Genomic DNA, 11,557 nt, shown 5'->3' with positions numbered 1-11,557 from the left:
TACCAACTGTTATGCCATAAGGACAGGTGCTGTGACAGAGGGGCTGGAAGAGCCAAGTCTCTCTGACACCTGCTGTGACAATATGATGTTTTAACAGTGCTTCAGCACAGTTGCAACAGATGTTGGCAGTGTTCACGAGATGGAAAGTGAATTATATGCTGGGTCAAACATGACAACTTTGTTAAGAACCTGATAATGATGCCATTGAACCACTGCAAATCCACAACTGGTAATAATAACTACATTCAGTATTCAGTTGCAGTCCAGCTCTAACTCTATGACACACTTTGCTACTACAGCTGTACTTACTCTCTTGTCCCCTCTCCTTGTTTTTAAGCTGTTGGAGTTTGTGTTCCCGCTGCTGCTTCTCCAGGTGCTGCTCATGACGTTGCTGCTCCATCTTCCTCTGATGCTCCAGTAGTTCCTGTTGGTGTTTGAGTGCTAGTAACTCCTTTTGCTGCTGGAGAATCAGAATGGATATTGAAGAAAAAAAAATGCAGGGACATACACGAGATGGGTAAAGGACACTAAAGAGGGTGGCAAAAATATCAAACCTGAGCAAACAGCTGTACCTTGGCAAAACAATGACTTGAAAGCAAGCTTTTTAAAAAAAAACACCACATCTCCGGGCTTGAATCTAATAACGAGGGCCATGCTAACTTGGAGACTGAGCAGATCGGAGGATTATTTCAGGTTATTTTCACTTTGAATGATGTTGTGGTTGTAACAGTGACAGTGAATCATATACAAAATTGGGGCCAATGGTCTTTCAATGAAGATGCCGAAGCAGCAAAATACTGCCACAAGATCAAATCACAACACCATACTCTTTCAAGTGTACACATGCACATGCTTCTTCTTGTCCTTTACAAGATGCAGTTCTGCTGAGTACAGTCTTACAATGGTTGTATCCAAGGAAGAACTCCGAATCAATCAACACTGAGACAGGAAGAGAGGAGCTAGATCTCTTTACCCACCCCATCTCATCCGCCTCACCTTGATATGTTCCTGCAGCTGGACTTCATGTTGTCGTGACAGCTGTTCATGCTGCCTCTGGAACTCTGCGATCAGCAGCTGCCTCTGGAGCTGCTGCTTGTGTTTGAGCGCCACCAGTTCCTGCTGCAGTTGCTGCTCCTGGTGGCCTGCAGGAGGTTAGAAAGAGTTTATCAGAAGCAACTGGAGGGAGCAATGTGCTTGTAAGTTAACACTTAGAATATAACAATGAGCCACAAGACATGACAACCTACGATCATCCCCACTTACCAATGTTTGGGCCACAGCCTGGTTCGATAGAGGCAGGTGGTGTTGGGTGAGGTTGGGGAATCAGGCCAAAGGGAAGCTGCTGCTGGTGGTGGTGGTGGTGGTGAGAATGGTCCACTACGCTCAGGTCCATGGGAAGGATGGCTGTGGTGGTGGGGGGCACCTGCGTGGGCAGTGCTGCTGTGCTCACGTCCACTGAAAGAAAAGAACATAGAAGACAAGAACAAAAAGACAAAGCCTGGTTAGAATAAGGCACAATAAAGATTTACATTGCACGTTTCTAGACTCATAAGACTCAAAATTCTCAAATCACCAACTGACTGCAAAGAAGAAGGTTTACCACAGAACTACAAACATATTCTATTAGCTATAGTTGTGACAGGATAACTCAACCACACACACACACACACACACACACACACACACACACTTTGCTCACATGCTCAGTTAAAAAATTAAATACATACAATGGAACACTTCCTTATGCCATTTTAGACTCAAAATGTGTCTGTGTACAACATGTGCAACTACAGTATGTGCATGTCTGCACTGTGAAGATTTTGAGCCCTACAATAAATTTGTCTCTGAGGGCTGTTGAGTTCAACTTGGCAGGAAAAAATGGAATTCTTATTACAGTGCAGTGTTGTTGCTGGAAAACCTCAGCATGGCTAAAAGTCCAGAGAGGTATCAAGTTAAAGAATAAGACAAAAAAATCCCCATAGCTTTCCTCTCAGAATATTTGTTTGTAGTAAAATCATACAATAGATTCTAAGTCCAAGAGTTTTTGTTATATCCTTTAATCACCGCCCCATCCCCTCTGATCCAAATGAAACCAAGGAACACTTGACTACATCAGCTGGCTGAGCACTGTAGCCTTGACTGTTGCACTCAACATTACTGGTAGTAGGTGTTTGTAAAGATGACAAACATGTCCGTTTTATAGTCGTACACACTGGATAAGATCATTATCAAAGCAGCAGAAACATAAATCGCACCTGAGATTTAGAGAGCCTGAGATCATCAGAGTAACAGTCTGTGCTGTGGAAAGTGAACAGGATACCTCATTGACAAACTCTTTGCACAAACATCATTCTCAGGGAAACCCTGCACATACTCTTTCACACATTCTCTACATAAGCACAAAAAAAAAAAAAAATCTGACAAGCACATATGGGTAGGCTGACGAAACACGGCAGGAGAATACAAAACAATCTTTGTGCAACATGAGTTTTGCAGCAGGCATTTGCTGACACACATACAGACTTACTGTGTGTGTGATAGTGAGTATGTACTTGGAGTAACATTATATGTTGCTTATTGTAAATGCAAGGCTGATAGTGTAATGTGTGCGTCGTCTACTGACAAAGCAAAGTTGTGTGTGATGCTAAGGCATAAAAAGTTGGTCACAATCTACACAAACACATAAGGTGAGACATTACATTCTAAAACAAAAACGTCACAGGTGTGAGCCCTTCCAATGTTGTGCAGCCACACTCGCTTGCTCAGTTTAGCATCCATATGCCTATACTGTAAAATCAAAGTCCTTGACATAAAATATCTACAGCTGTTTCAGTTACATTGCTTATGTGTTGTTTAATCTGCAACATCTACTCTACTTTATCTATGTAATCCAGTGAGGTATTACAGGGCTGTATACACAGAGCAAACATGGGAAAAGCAATGTCCCTGCATCAACATGGTTGACATGCAAAAACCACAGCATTAGTGCAATCTGATTATGTATCCAAAACAAGCAAACAAAACAGCAGCTTACGCACAAATAGTAGTCCAACCCTTCCACACAACACTAGTGTAACATGAACATCTGCAATCAAAATCTTTGCCAGCTTTAAAGCCTTGATATGTAACTGGAATGTAGTGTGCTGTGATCAGACACTGCCAGCATCCTGTTTATATATTTTATTTACTGTAAGCACTTGTAAGCTTAACTTTTCAATCTAAAACTGGCAAAGCTGTTGGTACAATTAGACACGGCATGCAGCATGAGCTTTTTCTGTGAAGATGTGTGAAAGATAAACCTGGTAAAGTAAGATAAATCAGATCTCTGAGTTAAAACAGGTTCTGCATGGGAAACTCTTCAAAATCACTGAACCAAAAAAATCCTTGACTTTCTATCTAAACTTGAGATCAAAACCGGTGCAACATTCAGTCTGTTCTAATCGATATCTGCTCTTTGGGGCAACCATCTGGCACTGTGCCAAGCCCTCTGCCAGTCATCAATACCCCAAAACCAGTGGAGAGCATCGCCGACCTATCATGGATGTCCAATACCCCAAAACCAGTGGAGAGCATCTCCGACCTATCATGGATGTCCTGCCATCCACAGACAACCAATGACATCTTTGGTACCGGGCAGGTTTTCAGTGCAGGGAAGAAACTTGACACTACACAAAGGGACAGTATGGAGAGAAGAAAGGGTGTGGCCACCCTGGGCCAGACATACTTGTACTTCACTGGTGCATATAGGGGGCTGGACATTAGGAGTAACTGTCTTTTGTTTGGTCTCTTAGTTTGAACAGAGGAAAGCTATTCAGGAGGTCCCAGCGCCATGCCCGTCTGGCAGGTTCCGGTTGGAGCACAAGTGAGGATATCAGGCTTGGATATGACTCAAAGACCATAGTGTTTATGGCATAATAAGATTATTCAGAATGCACGTGAGCTCTTTGGTCAATGTGAACTTCAGTGCAAATTCATTTCTACAGCCTGGAGCAGTACAGAAATGTCCCCTATATTTATATTTATGCCTGACAACATGTGGTTTTTCTCATAGATATATCCACTATTCTCTGCACCGGAACCTGTCTGGGCACAAGGTATTATGGGATATCAGCATAGAGCAAATAAACTTTGGTCTAATTATCAAGGCTGGGGGAGGTTCATTGAAAGACTTGTTGTGCTGTGTTTATTATACAACTTCACAGCTCTCGCTGTTCAGAAAAATATACAGTCAGATGATTTTTTTTCACCAATATTTATTATGACAGGAGCTCGTACATTTTAATTCATTCTGCCCTGCTTCAAGTGTTAAGGTCAGGCATGAGGAGGGAAGTAGGTTGTGTGTACATGTACATTTCCAATGAGTCCTGGGCCTATGACCTACAAAATGTGCATGTTTTCCACTTCCACATTAAAAAGCCAATAGAAAGAGAGCCACACTAGAAGAAGCCTCCGTTTGTTGCTCAGTAAACACATAGTAAACTCTCCACCTGTCACATTCACTGTATATGCAAACGTATACAAACATACCTACTGCATCCACGTGTGTTTATTCAGTGGTAAATATCAAAGTCAATCAAACAAAACCCTTTGTCAGGCCATGAGAGGTTAGCGCCCTTCAAACAGACTAGGGCTACATATCACAATAGAGGAGTTACGATCCAATATATTGCAATGTATTGCGATACTGTAAATAAGGTGATATATTGTGATTTTTTTTTTTTATATCAAATTTTATAAAAACCGCTAGTCCCACACTGCCACATGTACATGGAGCTTCACTTCAGTTAACACCATTTCTCCTGTATATTTTCCCATATGAACATGTATTAGATAACAATGTAAACCATAAAAACACTGGCAGGTCTCTTTTAAGACTTGAAGCTCTACTTCCTTATATTACTGTAACTGACAAAAATGAAACTACTGTTTACATCAGAGATCTAGCTAAGCTGCTAGAGGTAACAAAAAAGATAAACACACATTTACACAGAAGGTGACAAGAGATATCTTGATTCATATGACAACCAAGTTGTGGTGAGGACCAACTTAAACTATTGTGTGCACTTGTGTTTTTGATAAAAAGTAGTCTAAGCAACAGGTACAAAAAAATTAATAAATATGCACTTATGGCCAACAAACACTCCATGTGTAATATAAGGTACACAGATTGTTTTGTGTTTTATTATTTCTCGTGGAGAAATGATGCCCAAACCAAGTTTCTCCTTGGGGAGCAATAAAATAAATTCAAATCTCGAATGTCTCCGTGCATGTTATTTTATTAACACGGCTGATCGCTAACAGGCCAGTGATCAATGGCCATCTCCAAGGCTAAAGCCAGGCAGGGAAAAAAAAACTAATTACAGCCACTTATCCTCAAGCTGAAGGGGTACAAGTGCAGGCGGCACAGAGAGACAGAGATGGAGAGGGAGAGGGAGGTGGTGTAATCACTGTTCAGATCAGCTACTTAGAAGCTAACCACACTAGCTGGCCCATTAAGACAGCACTGAGAGTCATAGCTGGCTGCAGATTGTTATGTTATACACAAATCTCCACACGGCAGCACTGAAACCTTTTGATAGACTTGATGTATTTACTGTATATGTCAACACAATCTATACATGAAACACATAGGCCTGTCTTCTAATCGAAGTCATTCCATAGCCTGAATAAATACCTCTACTTCTACAGTTTTATGATGCAGCATTATGTGACACCAGAGGGAAGCATCTGGATCGAAGGCTTCTGTATGTACTGTTGATTTAATCTCCAAAAAACTGGTGCATGGTATGAGATATGAAGATGGATGATTCTCCAAAAGCACCATTTATCAAAAACTTCCATATTTAATTAGGTCTCGTTTACAAAGTGTACGAGTGTGTAACTGTGTTTTTCCACTAACCAGATCCCAATTTGTAGACACTGTGCTGGCAAATTCAAAGACAGTTTTAAAAATCTGTCAAAAGATTTGATAGCACACAGGAAACACATCCATCTAAATGACAGTTCACGGTCAAGCTGACATGGCTGTATAGTGTCGCAGTAGTGTTACATTTGTAATGACAAAAATAATAGTAGCTCTCTGAAGAGCAATACTTGGAAGCATGTTTACAGTAAACAAAGCTATGTGAGCAACAGCAGATAAACAGGGCAACACACAGCAACCAGCAGGGTGCAGGCACCTGTGAGGTAATTAGCCCAGATTACAAGAATGGCACTCTGTGAATGTGGTGCTGAGCCAACAGGAGGAGAGGTGGTTGCACAAGCTGACTCACCATGACAGCACCGGGCATGAAAATGCAAACATTCTTACTGCAAGCACAGCCAAGCACTTCAGGCTGACATTTACATATGCAGTGATTTTTATCCACAAAAGCACATATTCATGGTTTTATATCATCACATGAAAATGTTGCTGGTAAATATCAGTAAGTAGGTTTTTTAGTGAATCAAGGACCATTAAAGCTATGAAAGACCATAAAAGGTATGAAAGGTGGAAGTGAGGAATTTGTGTTTACTCTTTGAAAATCCCACAGAGTTGCAAGGTTTCCCCGCTACAGGCAAGATCACGTGAAATCTGGTTAAAGTCACCACAAACCAACACACAACTGGTGAAATGTCAGCCTGAGGCTGCCCCTCCTCTCATCCCCCTCTCCCATGATCAGGCAAAGATTATGGATCACACACACATACAGTTATTTATAGAACAGGATTCCCGAGGGAGCTCCACGCCCCACAGGGCACCCGTGTGCTGCAGACACAACCCCATGAATGCGCACACAGAGTTTCGGAGGAAGTGGATGTGTGCATTAATCTATTACAATTCAAGCATGTTCAGCAAATGTCAACACAGTGTGGGATAAAACAAAGCATCATAAAGTCACGTACAAGTTACAGCAGCAAAGTCTTGCAGATTAAGAGTGAACAGTAATCATTTAGACAAGGTTTCCCAGCCGTGAGCCACACACACAAACACAGGTGCTCACAGAGAAGGGAGGCAAATGCCATGGCGACCGGTGGGCTTGTGACCAGTGGCTGGCTGGACAGGGGAGGAGGGGTAGTGCTAGAGATCAGGGGCAAACCAGTATTGGTAGGCAACTAATTCAGAAAATGAGCTGCATGTGCATTCAGCTCAGCTACTATCAAGACTAGGATGGGTAGTGATGTAATGCATGTCACGCTGCATGTCCCCAGAGTGTGGTAGTTTGTTTCTAGTTTGTGTGTGTCCACCTCTCTGCAGGGTTTTCATCTCTCTTTCCTCTTGTTCTGAGAAAACTGTCAAGCACTGAATCAAGCTGGGACAGACACCAGGGGTAAACCAAGACAGAGACACACACTGGACACAAATTAAACAAGAAAAAAACTTTTATTCCTGCAAGAGTGCAGGTACTGCTCAAACCTTTGGTGACTGGTCTAAACAGTGTGAAGTACATTTTTCTATAAAAACATGTTTTCAAGTGTTGAGCAATCAGTTAAGTATAGTCACACTGTGTTTAAAAACAGAAACTTTTAGACAATTTCCCACAACATAGTGACACATAAACACGAACACCCGCATGTACACAACAGGCTTTGGGGAGGGACGGACGTAGCCAATGCCATCAGCTCCATTCACTTAAAGGCTGCACTGAGTGGTGCTGAACAAGAGTCTCCATACATCAGTGCCATTCAATAAACGCTGTCACTCCTCATAGCTGCACACCCGCACAGCCAAACAACATGCACACATACACACTGCTCAAGTGAAGACACTGTAAAAAGAAATCCATGTGGTAAATGAGCTTGTATAAACACACATCCACCCAGACATCACACTCATACACACCATGTTCACATGCACTAATACAAATCTAAAATTAAGCATCACACTAAGCTCTACATAAGTAATCTTTAACATACACACATGCTATCCAAACAAACAGTAATCCGCGAATAACCTCAAGAGCTCTTACCCATCGGTTGTGTCGTGCTGTCCGGCTGTGGTGCGTTTGTGTGTGTGCAGTGTACAGTATCTTAGGGAGAGACAGAAAGTGTGTTTGTAGCCCAAAAGTGCGACTCTGAGCAGAGCTGTAAAGTCCACTGTAGCGCGAAAATACAGCAGACCCACCTGGCTTTCGTGGCGAGAACAAACCTCTCTCCCTCCCTGTCTTTCCCACTCTCTGTCTCTCACAGTTTCTCTCACCGACGCGCTTTGCTCTCAGGCTGCCACTGTCTCTCCCTCCCTCTGTTCCTCTGGTCCCCTCCCACTCTCTCTCTCTCTCTTTCTCTCTCTCAGTGACATCAGAGGGCAGTCTCAGGCATGTTGAGTATTTTATGGGAGTCCCTCCCTCTCTCTCTTGCTCTTGGCCTCCTGCTGTATCTCACCAAAAGGCAGAGAGGAAGAGAGATTGTGACCACGCTCTCATTTTGACTGAACATGCTTTTTGGCCTGAACAGAGCTCATTTTCTGATGTTGCTCACATCCTGAGAAGAGTGTTACTTGTTGCACACACTGAGGCATATCTGGCTGTGTTCTACCCAAAAGCATCCTACACACCAGCAGCCCAACAGCACAGACAGTTGTTTCAGAGTTGGCTTGATGATGATGGACGCTGCTTTGCCTTGCAGCTGGAAAGTGGCGGGCTGGACAGGGGAGGAGGGGTAGTGCTAGAGATCAGGGGCAAACCAGTATTGGTAGGCAACTAATTCAGAAAATGAGCTGCATGTGCATTCAGCTCAGCTACTATCAAGACTAGGATGGGTAGTGATGTAATGCATGTCACGCTGCATGTCCCCAGAGTGTGGTAGTTTGTTTCTAGTTTGTGTGTGTCCACCTCTCTGCAGGGTTTTCATCTCTCTTTCCTCTTGTTCTGAGAAAACTGTCAAGCACTGAATCAAGCTGGGACAGACACCAGGGGTAAACCAAGACAGACACACACACTGGACACAAATTAAACAAGAAAAAAACTTTTATTCCTGCAAGAGTGCAGGTACTGCTCAAACCTTTGGTGACTGGTCTAAACAGTGTGAAGTACATTTTTCTATAAAAACATGTTTTCAAGTGTTGAGCAATCAGTTAAGTATAGTCACACTGTGTTTAAAAACAGAAACTTTTAGACAATTTCCCACAACATAGTGACACATAAACACGAACACCCGCATGTACACAACAGGCTTTGGGGAGGGACGGACGTAGCCAATGCCATCAGCTCCATTCACTTAAAGGCTGCACTGAGTGGTGCTGAACAAGAGTCTCCATACATCAGTGCCATTCAATAAACGCTGTCACTCCTCATAGCTGCACACCCGCACAGCCAAACAACATGCACACATACACACTGCTCAAGTGAAGACACTGTAAAAAGAAATCCATGTGGTAAATGAGCTTGTATAAACACACATCCACCCAGACATCACACTCATACACACCATGTTCACATGCACTAATACAAATCTAAAATTAAGCATCACACTAAGCTCTACATAAGTAATCTTTAACATACACACATGCTATCCAAACAAACAGTAATCCGCGAATAACCTCAAGAGCTCTTACCCATCGGTTGTGTCGTGCTGTCCGGCTGTGGTGCGTTTGTGTGTGTGCAGTGTACAGTATCTTAGGGAGAGACAGAAAGTGTGTTTGTAGCCCAAAAGTGCGACTCTGAGCAGAGCTGTAAAGTCCACTGTAGCGCGAAAATACAGCAGACCCACCTGGCTTTCGTGGCGAGAACAAACCTCTCTCCCTCCCTGTCTTTCCCACTCTCTGTCTCTCACAGTTTCTCTCACCGACGCGCTTTGCTCTCAGGCTGCCACTGTCTCTCCCTCCCTCTGTTCCTCTGGTCCCCTCCCACTCTCTCTCTCTCTCTTTCTCTCTCTCAGTGACATCAGAGGGCAGTCTCAGGCATGTTGAGTATTTTATGGGAGTCCCTCCCTCTCTCTCTTGCTCTTGGCCTCCTGCTGTATCTCACCAAAAGGCAGAGAGGAAGAGAGATTGTGACCACGCTCTCATTTTGACTGAACATGCTTTTTGGCCTGACCAGAGCTCATTTTCTGATGTTGCTCACATCCTGAGAAGATGTGACATCCTGTTCTGATGTTGCTCACATCCTGAGAAGAGTGTTACTTGTTGCACACACTGAGGCATATCTGGCTGTGTTCTACCCAAAAGCATCCTACACACCAGCAGCCCAACAGCACAGACAGTTGTTTCAGAGTTGGCTTGATGATGATGGATGCTGCTTTGCCTTGCAGCTGGAACACTTTACAACCACTGAAGACATGCACACATCAGGGACATGTCCACCTGTCCCCTGCACACATAGTGAATGCTGCTTACACCTAGGGTTCAGTATCCAACCTCAGTCCTTTTTGTGTTCTGTTTGTTAGCAAATTTCACTTTGTTAACATATTTATAACTTTAAGGTTGTAACTGGGGGAAAGAAACTTAAAATGACCATCATATAAATATCTGCAGATCTGCATTAAGGCACTTTACTTATATATTTGCAATATCTTTAAAGATAATTATATTAAATCAAACAAAAATAAAACAGAGAGAGTGTGAGAGATGCTGAATCAGTGTAGAGAAAGATTTATGCACAGGGCCTGAACAGAGCACTGCCGATGAGTGATGTGGTTTGAATTGAATGATAATGAGGAGCAATTAGAGCGGCTGAAAGACTGGGCTACTGAGTGGCATTAGAGTCCACTAATGACAAGTGGTCCTCTGGGGGAGGCGGCTGACATATGTTTTTTATATCAATGGACAGTTTGATACCAAGCCAACAGGAGTGAATGGAAACAGACAGGGTGGAACTGACTGCAGCTTCAGTGGTTGCTTGCTCGGTGAGAGTGTAATTATATAAAAATGACCAGATCTGGGCTAGTCTTCATTTGAAAAAGTTCAATCACATAGACTCAAAGGCTGTGGGAGAGACAGGCAGTCAGCTGATGAACCTGCTGGTGCCAGCCTCAAAAATGTAAATACTCAAAGACACAACACAACACTGGGCAGTTTCAAACATCCTCCGATGCACTAGAGTGGCAACCAATAACACTTGTTTTGATTCTGATAAGAAACAGAAGCACAAAGTTGTTGGTTTTTTTTACCCCATTCTCCTACAGAAGTAACTGGTTTCTCAGGTCTCAGTGATGAGATAAGCTGTAACCAGCATATAGTGGACTAACTGTAGTGGAGTATGTCAACGGCATGACTGACACTAAACAAAAAGCTCCAGGCTCCTGAAAGGCCAAAGATGGCCTTCAGTTATTTTAGAATGTGTACGTGAGAAGAAAGTGTAACCATCACAAGCACCGCAAAAGAAAGGGTGTGTTTTCAGAACAGCATCAATGCCCTAAAATTATGCATAACTCATTAACCAGAGTTTTGTATGTCCAGCTGCATTAAACGCAATTAGTCAATAATCAGGTAGCGCATTTAAGGTCACTGGGCTGCCTGTTTACATGTTATCTTCCTGATCTGTTTACTCCAGAAACTCAACACCAATCAATTTATTAAGTGCATGTAAACAGACACACATCTCTTCTAACTTGTGTGCGTGTGCAGGTGTGTGTGAGGTGA

General features: G+C 42.9%; 1 protein-coding gene across 1 annotated transcript in view; it reads right to left on the bottom strand.

Moving 5' to 3' along the window:
- The window catches only part of hdac4 (histone deacetylase 4), a 102,747-nt gene that overhangs the window by 42,207 nt on the left and 48,983 nt on the right, over positions 1-11,557 (bottom strand). Inside the window, exons 3-5 of the mRNA XM_020611062.1 lie at positions 1,264-1,455; positions 997-1,142; positions 310-460 (exon numbers count right to left, since the gene is read on the bottom strand). Of these exons, the coding sequence (XP_020466718.1) occupies positions 310-460; positions 997-1,142; positions 1,264-1,455 (489 nt within the window). The remainder of the gene's footprint in view (positions 1-309; positions 461-996; positions 1,143-1,263; positions 1,456-11,557) is intronic.

The sequence above is a fragment of the Monopterus albus genome, unplaced genomic scaffold (assembly GCF_001952655.1).
Source record: "Monopterus albus unplaced genomic scaffold, M_albus_1.0 scaffold109.1, whole genome shotgun sequence".
In the NCBI taxonomy this organism is placed as follows: Eukaryota; Metazoa; Chordata; class Actinopteri; order Synbranchiformes; family Synbranchidae; genus Monopterus; species Monopterus albus.
This window is presented reverse-complemented; position numbering and strand designations above follow the sequence as displayed.